Genomic DNA, 14,997 nt, shown 5'->3' with positions numbered 1-14,997 from the left:
CGCTCGTGGCTTGAGGCATTGGAAGGCTGGCTGTGATATTTATTTAAACACTATGAAACACTAGAAGCCCAGAGAATGTGTGTTACCAAGAAAATAAATGTAGGTGTCAATGAGAGGTAGTGATTACTTTTGCTTCCCATACAAGCTACAATAGATTAGGCTTGTGCTCAATACCAGCAGAGCTTTGTTCTAATGTGCAGTCTGTTTGTGCAGTCTTTTGTGCATGGGTGTGCATGTGTGTGTGTGTATGTGTGTGCGAGTGTGTGTATCTATTTGTATGTATGTATGTGTGTGTGTGCTTTTGTCTGTGTCTCTGTGCACGAGAGAGAGAGAGAGTATGTGTGTGTGTGTGTGTGTGTGTGTGTGTGTGTGTGTGTGTGTGTTATGCCTGCAGAGTCTCCTCCTCTGCACCACCTTCTCCATGTTTCTCTATTCTTTGTAGTTGTTTATTCTCATTCGTTTCTTTATTTATTTCTCTCTCTCTCCCTCTCCCTCCCTCTCTTCTCTCTCTCTCTCTCTCCCTCTACCTCTCTCTCTCTCTCTCTCTCTCTCTCTCTCCCTCTCTCTCTCCGCGGCAGCGTCCGCCCCAGACTTCTCCAAGAGCCCGCTGCGGCCGCTGCAGAAAGCCAAGGCGGGCAGTGCGGTCACGCTGGAGTGCCGGCCCCAAGCCTACCCCCGAGCAATTAGCCTGTGGAAGAAAGGCGAGGAGCCGCTGCTGACCACCGAGAGGTAAGGGGCCCGCCGACAAACAAACAAACAACACAAACAAAACAAACACAAAGACACAAACGCGTAAACAAGCTAAAAAAAAAAATAAGAAGGGGGAAAAGAAAACTATAATATTTCATCTCTGCTCGCTAGCCCCGTTTATTCGGCAACCCAACAATTATCAGAGGCGTGAGCACGGTGGCGGTTTGCTCGCTAGCCTGGCGGGGCAGCTTGCTGACCGGAGCCGCTCATGAATAATGAATGGCACCATTAGCTGCTGCTGGCAGGGGGGCGGCTATTTGGGGGGGGGGGGGGGGGGGGGGGGGGTTGTGGAGTATGAAATGGCTCGTTGTGAGTTGTCACTTGACAGCGTAGCAAATAGCTCCAATGCTGAATGCTCCCCCATCGCCATCCCCAACATCACCAACCACACACACGCACGTGCGCACACACACACACACACACACACACACACACACACACACACACGCCATCACCACCACTGCCCACCAACTCAACCTCCTGCTGCGGTTGGATTAAATTGTTTGAAAAGAGCAGTTGCTGTGCCAGATTTTTTTCTTTCTTTCTTTCTTTTGTCTCTCTATCTGGCTGTTTTTCTTACTTTCTTTCTTTCATTTGATTTTGGATATAGCATTGTGCTGTGTCGACAAATGAAACAAGATAAAGCAAATCTTAAATCAAAATCCTCTGGAGACAATTGTAACGCTGAATTTGCCACGAGAGTGTTAATGAGTCATTCTCCCCTTTTAGTTTGCAAAATAATTAAATCTGGATTTATACGTATTCTTTTTCTTGTGGCTGGTGGGGTTCAATCAGCATGTGCTACATTTGTTCCATCTCCAAGCTGTACAGAATTATGCAAAAGATGTTGTGTATGCTGCTACTTCATGGCCATAGTAGGATGTACAGTATGATAAGCACATCTCTTAATCACATTGTCCTCTCCTGAGATAGATGTTATTTGATGAGGAGGACATTTGTTGTCCATCTTGTAGGGTAATTATTCTTCCTGATGGAACGTTGAAAATCACAAATTTGACAAAGACGGATGGAGGCACCTACACCTGCCTGGCACAAAACCAGTTCGGGACTGCCAGCACCTCCGGAAGACTTCTAGTCACAAGTGAGCTCTTTGTTTTGTTTTTTTTAACACACTGTGCTATAAGTGAATGCTTTCTCGGAAAGAAAGAAATGTTGGTTTGTTTCTATCAATGATGAGCCTTCTGAGGTTTTTACTTGTTTTTGTTTCCATCATTTTCCTCTTTCCAGGTGCTCTTCTTAAACCTCTAGACCTTCTTAGACGTCTTCTTAGACCTGAAGGACTAGTTTTGCGTAACACAGAGTTCTAGAATGACTATGTAGTGTAGGTGTATATTTATTATGGTAGACATAGGAACTTTTATATAGTTAACAGACCTTAAGAGCTCTGTAATAGACAGCCGACCTCAAGAATGTTTCTACATATATTTAGACAAATAGACAGACAGAAAGACAAACAGAATGTGAAGAAATAACTGTGTAAATGTGTAGCCCAGGCTCCCGCTAAATGTAGCATGCAAAATCAGCTTGAGCTAGCATCGGCCCAGCTCTCTTGTGTTATTGCTTTGTTCCACATATGGAGGTATATTGAACACAAGGCAAGTAACTGGAAGACTGCCTTGTGGCTCTGTTCAAGATAACTCAACATGGCACCTTTGACATATTCCTGACGTGGAAAAAGTCCCGTGTAAAACCGAGTTTCTTGGTAGGGTTCTTGGTGCTGAAAGTTTCTACTGAAAGTTGTTCTGCTCCTCATGATGGATAGCCTGAGCTTGCCCCCAAATAAATCGGAACTCCTGCTCAAGGCACCTGTGGTGACCTAGATCAAATGTTTTCATTGGTCCAAGGGTGCCTCAGGAGTTCTTTGCTCCATCTCAGTGCCTGAGGTTATGCTGCTCTTTTGTGTGTGGATCCCATACATAGATTCACATGGATGGAAGTGAAAACGGCACAGCTCCTCAGACCACATGATCACAGTTCACAAGGTTTTTTTTTTTTTTAAGTTAGTTGGGTCTGGTCGAATGATTTATTAATTTCTGATGAGATGAGAGGTTTTCCATCAGTCGTCATGAATGGCAAACTCTCAGGACATTCCCACTTGGATGCTTCGTGGTTACCTTCAGCCATCAGCCTCCGGCTTTCATGCCTACGGCTGAACTACAGCTGCGGGTATAGCCTATCCCTTACCAACTCGGCTCTTACTCGTGACATATTGTTCAAATTTTTTCTAGAGTAGTACACCGCACTCTCAAATACCAAGGTGCCAGAAAAACGTCTGCAAAATATCTAGGAAAAAAACCTCTGCACACTTGTATCCATGCAAAATGTTTTACTACCAAGCTTTCGGTGCAGAGATTTTTTTCCTAGATATTGTTCAAATCCAAAATGGTTTCTGGTCAGTGTTTTGTAAGTAAATAACATTATAGAGCCAATCGTATAGTGCCGTATTAGTGATATACTGTAGCGACAGTACAATGTAATGAGAGTTTTAGAGCAAAGTGTTATTGAGAGATCAGCTGTCTCACAGGGATCAGTACTCTGTAGCTGTTGTTGTTGTCGTCAGCATTCCTATAGACAAATGGCTGTGACTCTTCCAGCTAGCTGAGAGCCAACATTAAGAGATAGTGAAAGGCCTTTCCAAGGTCATGAAGTGATTTTAACAAGGTTGTGTATTAGCTGCCAAGTTCTGTTTGCCAAGCCACTTGTGCGAAATGTTATGATGCGGCAAAGCCCCACTGCCTTCATCTACTTATTAACTTCTCCTAGCCCGGGGAGCCGTGTAATACCTTTAAGGAAATGATATTTTCATTTTATTGGCGGGGATGTGCTCATGTTCACATCCCTCGTAGCAAAACACCCAATCTGTTTCCAAAGTAGGAATGCAACTTCCAATCACCATCAGCGCTTACCAGGGAAAGGATCCATACCCTCTGACATGAATACAGTTGACGGATGTGCACGCTCGTGCTGCTGACTTGTTTATATTGACACTAACGCATTGGATTGCTTGTGCGTTTGGGAGCAGAGCCCACCAGGATCAGTCAGGGCCCGTCGAACATGGAGATCATTGTGGGCGAGAGCATCGTACTCCCCTGTCAGGTGGCGTGCGACCCGGCCCTGGACGTAGCGTTCTCCTGGGCTTTCAACGGCCAAGTCATCAGCAAGGCGGACCGACACTTCGAACACGTAGGAGGGGTGAGTGTGGAACGAGATGGGGGGGGGGGGGGGGGGGGGGGGCGTCTGCTTGTTCATTTATTTATTTGTCCATTTGTTTGTGTTTTTTAAAAATGATCAATGCGTCTGCATCCTCAGAGCAAAGTCGTCCTGCCTGTTTTCCACTGTTTTTCCATGAGTACAGTTGACCTACAAAACTTTTTCTTTGTCTTTTTTTATTTATGAATAATACAATTCACTCACTAAAGTAGCGGGTGTCCTCTGCTGATTTTTAATGGGTCAGCCTGCTTGAAGCGCTGCTAGCTTCGCTGAGCGCGTAACATTTGAAAACGTTTGAAAATCCATACGCTGCCATTGCTCTCCCCAGTGGAGATTAATTAATGTTTGTGGGGAGAAGAATATTCAATGCAAGCATCATTTAGAACTGTCAATGTGAGGTCTGCCTGGATCGATGAGGACAGTCAGTTATTTTAGACGTAAATTTCACGTGTCACTTAACTCTGTTTTCAAGGATATTATGATCATCACATGTTCAATGTGTTGCTGTCTGATTAGGTTTGTGCATAAGTGTGTGTATGTGTGTATGATGTGTACAAGCCCGTACGTGTTCAGATATTTCTGTGTATACACTCACCCCTTTAAATCTAACCCACTTTTTTCTGTTTGCTGAAGATCTTCTCTAAATAGTACTGCTTCGTGATCAGACCAAAGTAATTGGGATGAATAACTGTCCCAAGTCTTCAGTTTGCAGCGTGTGTGTCTCAGTATGAACTTCAAAACTGCTTTAAGACTGTGTTGCCCATATTCACAAATATCCTTCCTTTGTGTGTCCTGAGTTTGCTGCTGATGGTTATCAGTGCTGAGATACAGTTTTCGCACCCTTTCATCTCACGGGTCCCCTGGGACTATCAGTCAAACTCCTCATCTCTGCAGAATTCATTTCCATAATGACACGCGGAAAACGGTTTCTCCCCAACTCTGAGGCAGCTAAAGAGGCAAATTAACCACACGTTTACCATTGTCTGCGGTAAGGTGTAGCATGAGATGAAAGTATTTGCTGAGTTTATGCATTTGCTATTTTTGAGCGGAGTTGAGTGGTCTCCGGAGGATATGTTAGGCGTTCCCGCGGTCCTTTATTCCTCCCTATGGAAGGGGGTTCTTCAGAGTTGGTGGTTATATGTGTGCTATACATACTGTAGCTATACTGTAAAGGCCTATACTGTACAGTATATGCCTATGTTTGATGTTGAAATCCAAAGGCAGAAAGGTTCCTCTTGTGTACATAAATACAGGAGCAGTAGAAATTGCCCCACTTTTGTCTGTGCAGGTGGAGCCCTTTAATGCATCAAAATGAGGAGTCTTTGTTGTTGAATCTCCCTTTTCCTTCCCTTGATTTTGTTGTGATGTTTTTTTTGTTTCTTTTTTTTTCTGTTTTTCCCACCGGAAGAATTTTCTGCAAGACTTATTCCATTTGCCACTCATCATTCCCGCTGAATGATCATCTGTGCATCATCATAGTGTGTACTCCTCGGCTCGTCCGCACGCCCCATTGGTTCCATTTAGCCGTGCCGCCGCTGGTGGTGTCCACGGCGGAGCCGCTCCTTCGCGCGCTCGCTCGCTCGTTCTCGAGTAATTAAGTAATTGGTTCCCTTTTTATCCGGTAGGTATGCGTGTAACGCCTGCCGCTGCGTAGTTGAGGTAGCCGGTGGGACAGCCACGGGGTTGTTTTCTCAGCACGGACACCTCCCACCCCAGAGTAGACACTTCACTGGCCCCAAGGCATGGAGGGGTTATAGAACTATATACCAGGGGCTATAGAACTGTATACCAGGGGCTATTGAACTTTCTAAAACGGATAGTTCCGTTCCTTTATTGCGTCCGATGCCGTTGTAAATATCACGATATACACACACCTTGAACGCATTTCGTTCTATATTAACTGGAGTCCGTGCTTTATGCTGTTTAATCGAACAGCTAAGGGGCGTTGTTAGACACAACGCGAAGCAGAGCGGAACCATGGCCTCTCGGGGCTTATTGCTTAAGTATACCAGGGGCTATTGAGAGAAAATGGAATTGATCATTACTGTATGTCCAATATTCTAATATGTGCTTCTGAATTAGGCCCATATTCCAATGTGTGAGCTAAAATTTTGGTATACAATATTTTTACCAACACTATAGAACTGTATAGGAGACTATGTTCCTTCTTCCCAAGTGTGTTCATACTGGCTTTGTGTGAATAACATAGCATACATTATCATGAATAATAATATATAGTATAATATAGTATAATATCTTCCATGTGTTGGAATCCCATGGAGCGTAGCGTACATGTTGATGAAATGAACATCTTTACCTGCCAGCTGCTTGGTGTACAAATCTTAATCCTCATGCACAATTTATGCATCCACAATTATGTTTGTAAACAGTTCCCTTTTTTTGTGTGTGTGTGTTTTGAATTAGTTTTTTTGTTGTTGTTCCATGTGTTAGCCAACAGCGGGTGACCTGATGATTCGGAACATCCAGCTGAAGCACGCTGGGAAGTATGTGTGTGTGGTGGACACAGATGTCGAGAGCCTCTCAGCCTCTGCGGTTCTGGTCGTCAAAGGTGAACATCCCACTTCCTTCCTCCGCTGCGGCGGATAATTAGGATTTATGACCCAATAAAGCCAGACGTACAGTATTAAAACAACGGCACGTGGAAGCTGCTTTATGATTCTGCTGATCAGCCCCCTCATATGTTTTAGTTTGTGTCCCCGCCCGGGGGAGTTTGCTTGTATGTGCAACATTTGTCGACAAGCTCCACTAACCGAAATCCTTTACAGCTTGGCTCGTTCCGCTGTAATGAAAGCATAATTGAATAATGAATTGATTGCTGATTTTAGGTTCAATTAGTGTTTTCTAAATGAAGGCAGCATATCAAAACAGTTTATCAGAGAGCAATAATGAGATTTGGGAGGATCAATAGCTCTCAATTAACATTTGCTTGACAGGCATTCCATGTTTCAGAGCAATGAATGCTCTCTCTGACCTATGAGAAAAATGAATACTTTATGCTTATTGTTTCATCTTGCACAGATCTTGCGTAGCGGTGCCGTAAAAGTGGTCCCTTAGAGGCAGGAATATTTTACACGCCGAGAGATTGTTATGCAGAAAATTTGATCTAAATTTGGACAAGTGCCTCGGCCTGTATTGACATCAGAGAACAAATCCAGTGTGTCTTCAGGCAGAACTGTTGCATTCTTACTTCCTACAGAATACAGCACAAGTGAGTGGTGTACTTTGTCAAGCACCATCGCTAACAGATTGTAAGAATAAACCCGACCTAGTCTGTGTAGCCCATTACTGTGTAAGTCAAGAGGAAATTTTCAACAGTTTAACCCCAGACATGTATTCTAGTCACACAGAGCCACATATTCCATCGCGCCCCACGAGAACACTGTAGGAGTAAAGAGGAAGAGGAAGAGAAAGAGATTACTTGTCTCTATAGTAGCATCTGATTGCGCTCCACGTTGTACAGGAGTTGTTGCGTAGTCCGTAACGAGCGCTCGCGCCCGTGGCAAACGGCGAGTGATGTAACGCGGCTGAAAGAGGCGCCCTGAGAGCGTCGATCACGCTTCCTTCCCACGTCTGGATGAGGAAAGCTTTAATGAGGCCGTCCAAAGTGATGGAGAGGAGAGAGGAGGAAACGGAGAGTGTGTGTGTGTGTGTGTGTGTGTGTGTGTGTGTGGAATGGAAGAGCTAATATGGCTTAATTCCTGTCTGCCCAGGTCCCCCAGGCCCCCCGGACAGCGTGACGGTGGACGAGATCACAGACAACACCGCTCAGGTGTCCTGGAAGCCTGGCCCTGACAACGGCAGCCCCATCAGGGGATACATCCTCCAGACCAAGACCCCGTTCACCGTGGGCTGGCAGGCGGTGGACACAGGTATGATCCAGAATTATCCAGCACACTCGCAGAGATGCAAACGAACCACAGCCTTAGAATGAATCGGAATCCTCCAAAAGCTTTGTTTTTGTCTGTGTGTCTCGAAAAAAAAATTGCCACTTCAGAGGACACGGACACTTCAAACAGAGAGACGTATGATTACTCAACAAAAACGAGTCAAATTAGTCCAAAAAGTGTCTGCGGGGGAAATTGCAGTGTCTGTGTGGTGTGGCGCGGAGCGCTATAGACAAGGTGCTGGCGTCAGCGCGTTTTATTGGCTGTGCGGTTTTGTCAGACGTGTCCCCCCCGTTGTGTTTCTCTCTCTCTCTCTCCCCCCCCCCCCCCCTCCTCTGCCTCGCCAGTCCCCGAGGTGATCGATGGGAACACGCTGACGGCCACCGTGGTGAACCTGAACGCCTGGGTGGAGTACGAGTTCCGCGTTGTGGCGCGCAACAGCGTGGGCATGGGGGAGCCCAGCCCCGCCTCGCTCAAGACCCGCACGGAAGATTCCGGTGAGACCAACCGCTGTACACACACAGCCGAAAACGACCACACAAAGAGCCGCGTTTCCCAGATTCGTGAAGAAGCTCTTAAGTGCTAAGAACTTATCTTAGAAGCGTTCTTAGAACGTTCTTAGAAGCGTTCTTAGAAGCGTTCTTAGAAGCGTTCTTAGAACGTTCTTAGGAGCGTTCTTAGTGCGCTCCTAAGACGTTCTTAGCACTTAAGAGTTTCTTAACACATCTGGGAAACCCGGCCATCGTTATTGGCAAGAGCCAAGAGCCATGAGCCCAGTGGGCAGTGCTTCAGGATGCATATAGAGCACAGTTACTGAACAGTGGGTGCACTGTGTAACCTTGAAATGTTTTCCACGTGCTGAATGTTGAAAAGAAGGTCTCCATGAGCTCTGTCTCTCTACATACAGTAGTGTATCTCAACAGGGATGTGAATCCCGTTGTCAGCCAATTAGTTCTGTGCCAAGCTGAAAATGAGCGCTTGTTAAACTGTGTGCTTTTGCAACACACATGCAGACATACGAGCGCACATTAACGCAGGAACATTCACCCCTACACACCCACACAGGCACACACACACATCCAGACCAAAGAACAAACATGCACACAAACACGCACGCTCACCCTCACCGCCCACACATTCACCCACACACACACACACACACAAAAACACACACATTACAGCAGCCAGAACACTGTAGGAAAGGGAGCTCTGGCTGGCAGACACTTTGTGTGTGTGTGTGTGTGTGTGTGTGTGTGTGTGTGTGTGTGTGTGTGTGTGTGTGTGTGTGTGTGTGTGTGTGGGTCTGTGAGCGTGTGTGTGTGTGTGTTGCTGTTGGCGCGAGCGCTCTGATGAGTCGACTTTATCTCATTCCCATCTTCAGTCCCCGACACGGCCCCCACTGATGTCAGCGGCGGCGGAGGCTCCAAATCAGAGTTGGTAATAACGTGGGAGGTAAGTCATCCGTCTGCATTATATACTCCCCCCCCCCCCGGGCCCCCCTTTTCCTCTCCTCTCCTCTCCTCCCCCCCGTCCTGTTCCCGCATCCCCAGATCTGCATGAGGTAACCATTCGGCCTAATTGAATGGAAGCAAATGTGTTTGTTTCCTCCGGATAACCGTTCCCCCGCTTGGACCCAAGGGTCCTATAATTCCGCTCGTTGCCGCGTGGCTCCGGGCTAGTTTCGCTAGTCTAGCTCCAATCCCACGAGGCGCTGTAATTTCTGCTCCGCGTAATGGAGTTGTGTTGGTTTTTTTTTTTGTGCGGGTTGGTACAGAAGGGGAGAGAGGATTCAGACCTAAATGTGTTAATATCTCCACTACTGTTGCAGCTTTATTGCAGAATATCAGCATTGAGAACCGCCAGGCTGCGTGCAACAGACTGAAACATATGGGAGGGCTTATTGTATGCATTTTAATGCCACTTCAGTATAAATATTTTAGGCTGTTCCATATATTTATGCATTGGAGGCAATTTGATATGGGAGACAATTGCATATTGTGCTCGTAGCCCCTTACTATATGTTATATATTAAAGTTTGGTAGTATAATAAACTTGTAAGCTGTGCCATATACATTTTAATATTAGCTCTATGTAAAGTAGATTGAACGTATTGGCTGTGTTGAATATTTTAACACAGAACTATATCAGCTTGATCATTAGGGTTGGTTTTACTAATAGGCTGTGTATTATTTTGTAGATTGTACTCAGGCTATGTCTTGTAATATAATCATTATGCTAGGTTGAACTCGTAGGCTGAGTTCGGGCTGTGCTGTACAGTAATATTCCAGGTTGTATTTGGCTGTGCCATAAGCGTTGTATAGCAGGTTGAGTTCAGGCTGTGCTGTAGGCCTACAGTATCCTAGGTTGCACTCGTAGACTGTGCCTTAAGCGTTGGCAGATTGAACTCAGACTGTGCTGGACAGTAAAAGGTTGTACTCGTAAACTGCCTTTGTGTGTTATGATATCACTAGATAGATAGATAGATAGATAGATAGATAGATAGATAGATACTTTATTGATCCCCAAGGGGAAATTCAAGGTCCCAGCAGCTTAAGACACCACACACAACATACAATACAATGTAAACAGGAAAATACAAAGCAAATCAACAAATCAACATGACTAAAGGAGCAGGAAAATACTAAAATACTAAAATACTAAAATACTATGGATAGGATGTGCATGAATGTACTGAGGATAGGTACTGTGATCCAGTATTACAGTAGGTGTGTGTCAAGTTGGTAGTGCAAATAAGTCCAACAGTGCAAGAAACATGCTATAGAAATATGCTAGATTGTAGTCATAGGCTGTGCTAAATATAGTAGTTTTAATATCACTATAGCAACATGCTACGTACGTTGCACTCATAGGCTGCCTTATGTGTGTTTTAATATCACTATGGAAAAAGTTGTAGTTGTAGGTTGTACTCATAGGCTGTCCTGTATGTGTTTTAATATCACTATAGCAACATGCTAGTTGTACTCGTAGGCTGTCCTATATGTGTTTTAATATCACTATAGCAACATGCTAGGTTGTACTTGTAGGCTGTCCTATATGTGTTTTAATATCACTATAGCAACATGCTAGGTTGTACTCGTAGGCTGTCCCGTATGTGTTTTAATATCACTATAGTTTTGTGTTTCCCTCTCAGCCGGTGCCTGAGGAACTGCAGAATGGCGACGGCTTCGGCTACATCATCGCCTTCCGGCCGCTGGGTGAGGTCACCTGGACGCACGCCGTCACCTCCACGCCCGGCGTGTCGCGCTACGTCTACCGCAACGACACCATCCCCCCCTTCTACCCCTTCAGCGTGAAAGTGGGCGCCTACAACACCAAAGGCCAGGGCCCCTTTGGCGCCGCCACCACCGTCTTCTCCGCCGAGGAGGGTGAGATCATCAGCGCCGGCCAGGCGGGCAGCGGGCGATGTTGGCGGCACGGCACAGAATGCCACCTGGCGCTGAGCCACACGGCCATTTTGAAAATAGCACAAATCTTCTTTTGTGTGTGTGTGAGTGTGTGTGTATGTGTGTATGTGTGTATGTGCGTGTGTGTGTGTGTGTGTGTGTGTGTGTGTGTGTGTGTGTGTGTGTGTGTGTGTGTGTGTGTGTGTGTGTGTGTATGTGCGTGCGTGCGTGTGTGTGTATGTGCGTGTGTGTCTGTGTGTGTCTGTGTGTGTATGTGTGTGTGTCTGTGTGTGTGTGTGTGTGTGTGTGTGTGTGTGTGTGTGTATGTGCGTGTGTGTCTGTGTGTGTCTGTGTGTGTATGTGTGTATGTGTGTGTGTGTGTGTGTGTGTGTGTGTGCTGTTTGTAGCATCAGAGTGAGAAAAAGAGAGGGAGAGAGAGAAAAGTAGAGACTGATGAGGACATTGTGACTCCAGGTACATTTTTTAATGGCCAAGTGGATATCATTTGAGGGGGAGGGGGTCGGGGGGAGCTGAAGGGGAATGGAAGAATCTGTCTGGCAGAGACAGTTTTCTGTCAGTGGCTTAGAGCTTTAATTGAATTTTTGTACAGATAATATTCTTTTGTGTCAGCCACGTAGGCCATCAAAGCAGAGGACAGTCATTTACTGTTTGAGGGGAGAGATTATATTTCCAGCAGTGTTCCTGTTTTTTAAATAATCAGTGTTAAGTCTGTCGGCGCTCGCAGAGACTCAAACACAGCCACTCTCTCGCTCTATCTCTTCCTCTCTCCCTCTTTTGCTTCTGTCACAAACACATGCAGGCACGCGCAGACACACACACACACACACGCCCACACACGTTCACACACACACACACACACACACACACACACACACATACACAAAAACATTCTAATACATTCAGTATCTCTCTCTCTCTCTCTCTCATCTACACGCGCGCACACACACACACACACACACACACAGACACACACACTCTCTCATAGCACCTGTTCTTTGGGCTCATCTGTGTGTTGTTGTGTCCGGTCAGAGCCCAGTGGTGTGCCGGGCCGAGTGTGGGTCAGAAGTGCCTCGGCCTCCGAGATCGAAGTGAACTGGCTGCCTCTCGCCGCCTCCTCTCCTGAAAGAGTCCTGGGCTATGAGGTGGGTTCCCAGTCTCTCAGTCAACATGAAAGGTGCCTGAAATGCAATAGCAATTTTTGTCTCACTCCCTGCAACCCCCCCCCCCCACCCACCCACCCACCCACACACACACACACACACACACACACACACACACACACACACACACACATACACTCGCTCCGGCTCTCATTGGAAAGCCTTTTGTATTTCCAATGAGTAATCACAATAGGATTGGCATTGATTCATTTCGACAATCATTTCACACTGGCGCAGTTCCTCCCGAGGCTCTTCCCTTGTAGCGGTGTTATTAGAGGTGCAACACTCTCACGTAGGATATGCTGTGTTCACCTCGAGACCCACGAGCAGACTGCTCCCATCTCCCAGCACAAAACCGCTCCGTTGTCATAGCGCCGCTACCATGCGTGCAGTGGATTATGTTATTAACTTCCACTTTTTGGAACCTGAGGATGAAAAGGGAAATGTGCTCTTGGCTCTCTCTCTTTCTCGCTCTCTCCTCTCAGTCTTTCTGTATTTGTTAGTATTTCTTACTCACACACTCTCTCTGTCTTTCTATCATGCTATTCTTCTCTCTTTTTCGCTGTGCCTCTTTCCTCTGTCTGCTGTCTTTGTATACCTCCATCCTCTCACTCTCTTTTCCTCTCTCCGCCACACTTCTCTCTCTCTCTTTGTATACCTCCATCTTGTCTCTCTCTCTGCCACTCCTCTCTCCCTCTCTCTTTCTCTGCCACACTTCTCTCTCTCTCTTTGTCCCCTTCACACCCCCTTATTTATTCTTCCCCCTCACTCTCTTTCCACTCTCTTTCCCTCTTCACTCTTGATCCCCTCCCTTCACTCTCTCGCTCTATCTCCCCTCCTTCACTCTCTCTCTTTTTTGTCCCCCTTCTCTCTCTCTCTCTCTCTCTCTCTCTCTCTCTGTCATCGTAAATGCAGGTTGTGTATTGGGAGGATGACACCAAGCCCGAGACGATGGGCAAAGTGCGAGTGTCTGGCAATCAGACGTCTGTCTATGTCAGCGGCCTGAAGGGCCACACTCAGTACTTTCTGACCGTGAGCGCCTTTAACACAGCCGGAACCGGTCCGCCCTCGCCCACAATCAACGCCACCACCAAACGATTCCGTGAGTATTCACGACACAGACAAAAAGAGAGGAAGTGTGGCCCTAAAAAGCCCTTTCGTCCACCCCTCTTTCTGCATGCATGGCCAGTGATTTTTCTTTTGACCTTGCGTAACTTGAAAAGATTTCTCAATTTCAAATATGGAAAAAAGCCTTCAAATCCAAATGGTGTATTTCAGAAGAAATGAATACGGTGACACTTTTGTCACTTTCAATCTGTGTGAAGATTACCACCTTGATAATGGCAGCTGTGTAGAATATAATGGATGACAGCAGGGTGACAGCGGCATGCTGTAGCCTAGCCAACGATCCCGCTCCTTGGCACATGTGCAGAAGCTAATCTGAAAAAAAAACCTCAGCATCGATTATTCAAAGCAGCGGATGAAATGTTGGTGCGTCAGGAACACCCGTTTGGACAGTTTAAACGGCAAGCAGCCAGTGGCTTGATTGATGCGAGTCATAATCTCTCGCAGCCAATTACAGTCAGTCTGTCCATCAGTGTCCTCGAGCATGTGCAGGGAGAAATCCGTCTTTCGCTCGAGTTACTGTAGACTGTATTAAGAGACGGAAACTTCCTCGTAAATACCGCAAAAACTTTTCTTCAAAAGGCCCATTGTACTGGCTGTCATGAGAAATGATGATGGCCCCTTTGGAGCATTACAGTGGGTTCGTAATATGCATTGTACACATAGTGTGTGCATCCAAAAGAATACATTCCCAATTGCATCTTCGAAAATTACAGTTGTCGCATGGTATTGTCAGGCCTTATGCCGTGGGTATCATTTTTAGGTGTGGAGGGGGGGGGGGCTGTTGTGGATTTGGACGTGGGTATGTCTGACGGGATGTAAGACTGCGGCTGCAGCACTAGCAAATGTGCTTCTGACAGGCGCCGAAGATGACAGAGTGTCATTCATGTAAGACCTGTTTTAAGAGAATGTCCCCAAGACGTCCTCAGCTGTGGCAGGAAAGCAAAGAGAGAGAGAGAGAGAGAGAGAGAGAGAGAGAGAGAGAGAGACTGAGAGAGGGACATAGAGAGAGAGAGAGAGAGAGAGAGAGAGAGGGACAGAGAGAGAGAGAGAGAGAGAGAGAGGGGGGGGGACAGAGAGAGAGAAGGAAAAGTCAACAGAGTGTCGCAGACGGAGGGAAATCATCTGTCATCCGTGAGAGGTGTGAAGTGACTTAAGACGAGTCCTTGCTCCGCAGCCCCTGGCCAGGCGCCGCAGAATGTGGAGTGGACACTCATTGGCTCCAAGCTCATCGTGCACTGGGATCCGGTGGTCGCCATGGAGATGGAGTCAGAGGTCACAGGGTATCAGGTAAGTTGTGAGAATAGAAATAAAAGAGGTAGGAAGCACGCCAGCCTCTTTCCATGCACAAAGCTATATGTAGCTACTGCGTCAGTGCCCCCATCTCCAAAGTCAATCATT

The 14,997-nt window shown here is 46.4% G+C and overlaps 1 protein-coding gene across 1 annotated transcript in view; it reads left to right on the top strand.

Moving 5' to 3' along the window:
- Positions 1-14,997, top strand: part of cntn3a.2 (contactin 3a, tandem duplicate 2) — a 33,869-nt gene that overhangs the window by 15,000 nt on the left and 3,872 nt on the right. The window contains exons 10-20 of the mRNA XM_062540232.1: positions 579-729; positions 1,725-1,852; positions 3,794-3,963; positions 6,433-6,550; positions 7,713-7,871; positions 8,234-8,383; positions 9,268-9,338; positions 11,038-11,272; positions 12,341-12,453; positions 13,387-13,573; positions 14,774-14,886. Of these exons, the coding sequence (XP_062396216.1) occupies positions 579-729; positions 1,725-1,852; positions 3,794-3,963; positions 6,433-6,550; positions 7,713-7,871; positions 8,234-8,383; positions 9,268-9,338; positions 11,038-11,272; positions 12,341-12,453; positions 13,387-13,573; positions 14,774-14,886 (1,595 nt within the window). The remainder of the gene's footprint in view (positions 1-578; positions 730-1,724; positions 1,853-3,793; positions 3,964-6,432; positions 6,551-7,712; positions 7,872-8,233; positions 8,384-9,267; positions 9,339-11,037; positions 11,273-12,340; positions 12,454-13,386; positions 13,574-14,773; positions 14,887-14,997) is intronic.

This window comes from Sardina pilchardus, chromosome 7 (genome assembly GCF_963854185.1).
Source record: "Sardina pilchardus chromosome 7, fSarPil1.1, whole genome shotgun sequence".
Classification (NCBI taxonomy): domain Eukaryota; kingdom Metazoa; phylum Chordata; class Actinopteri; order Clupeiformes; family Clupeidae; genus Sardina; species Sardina pilchardus.
This window is presented reverse-complemented; position numbering and strand designations above follow the sequence as displayed.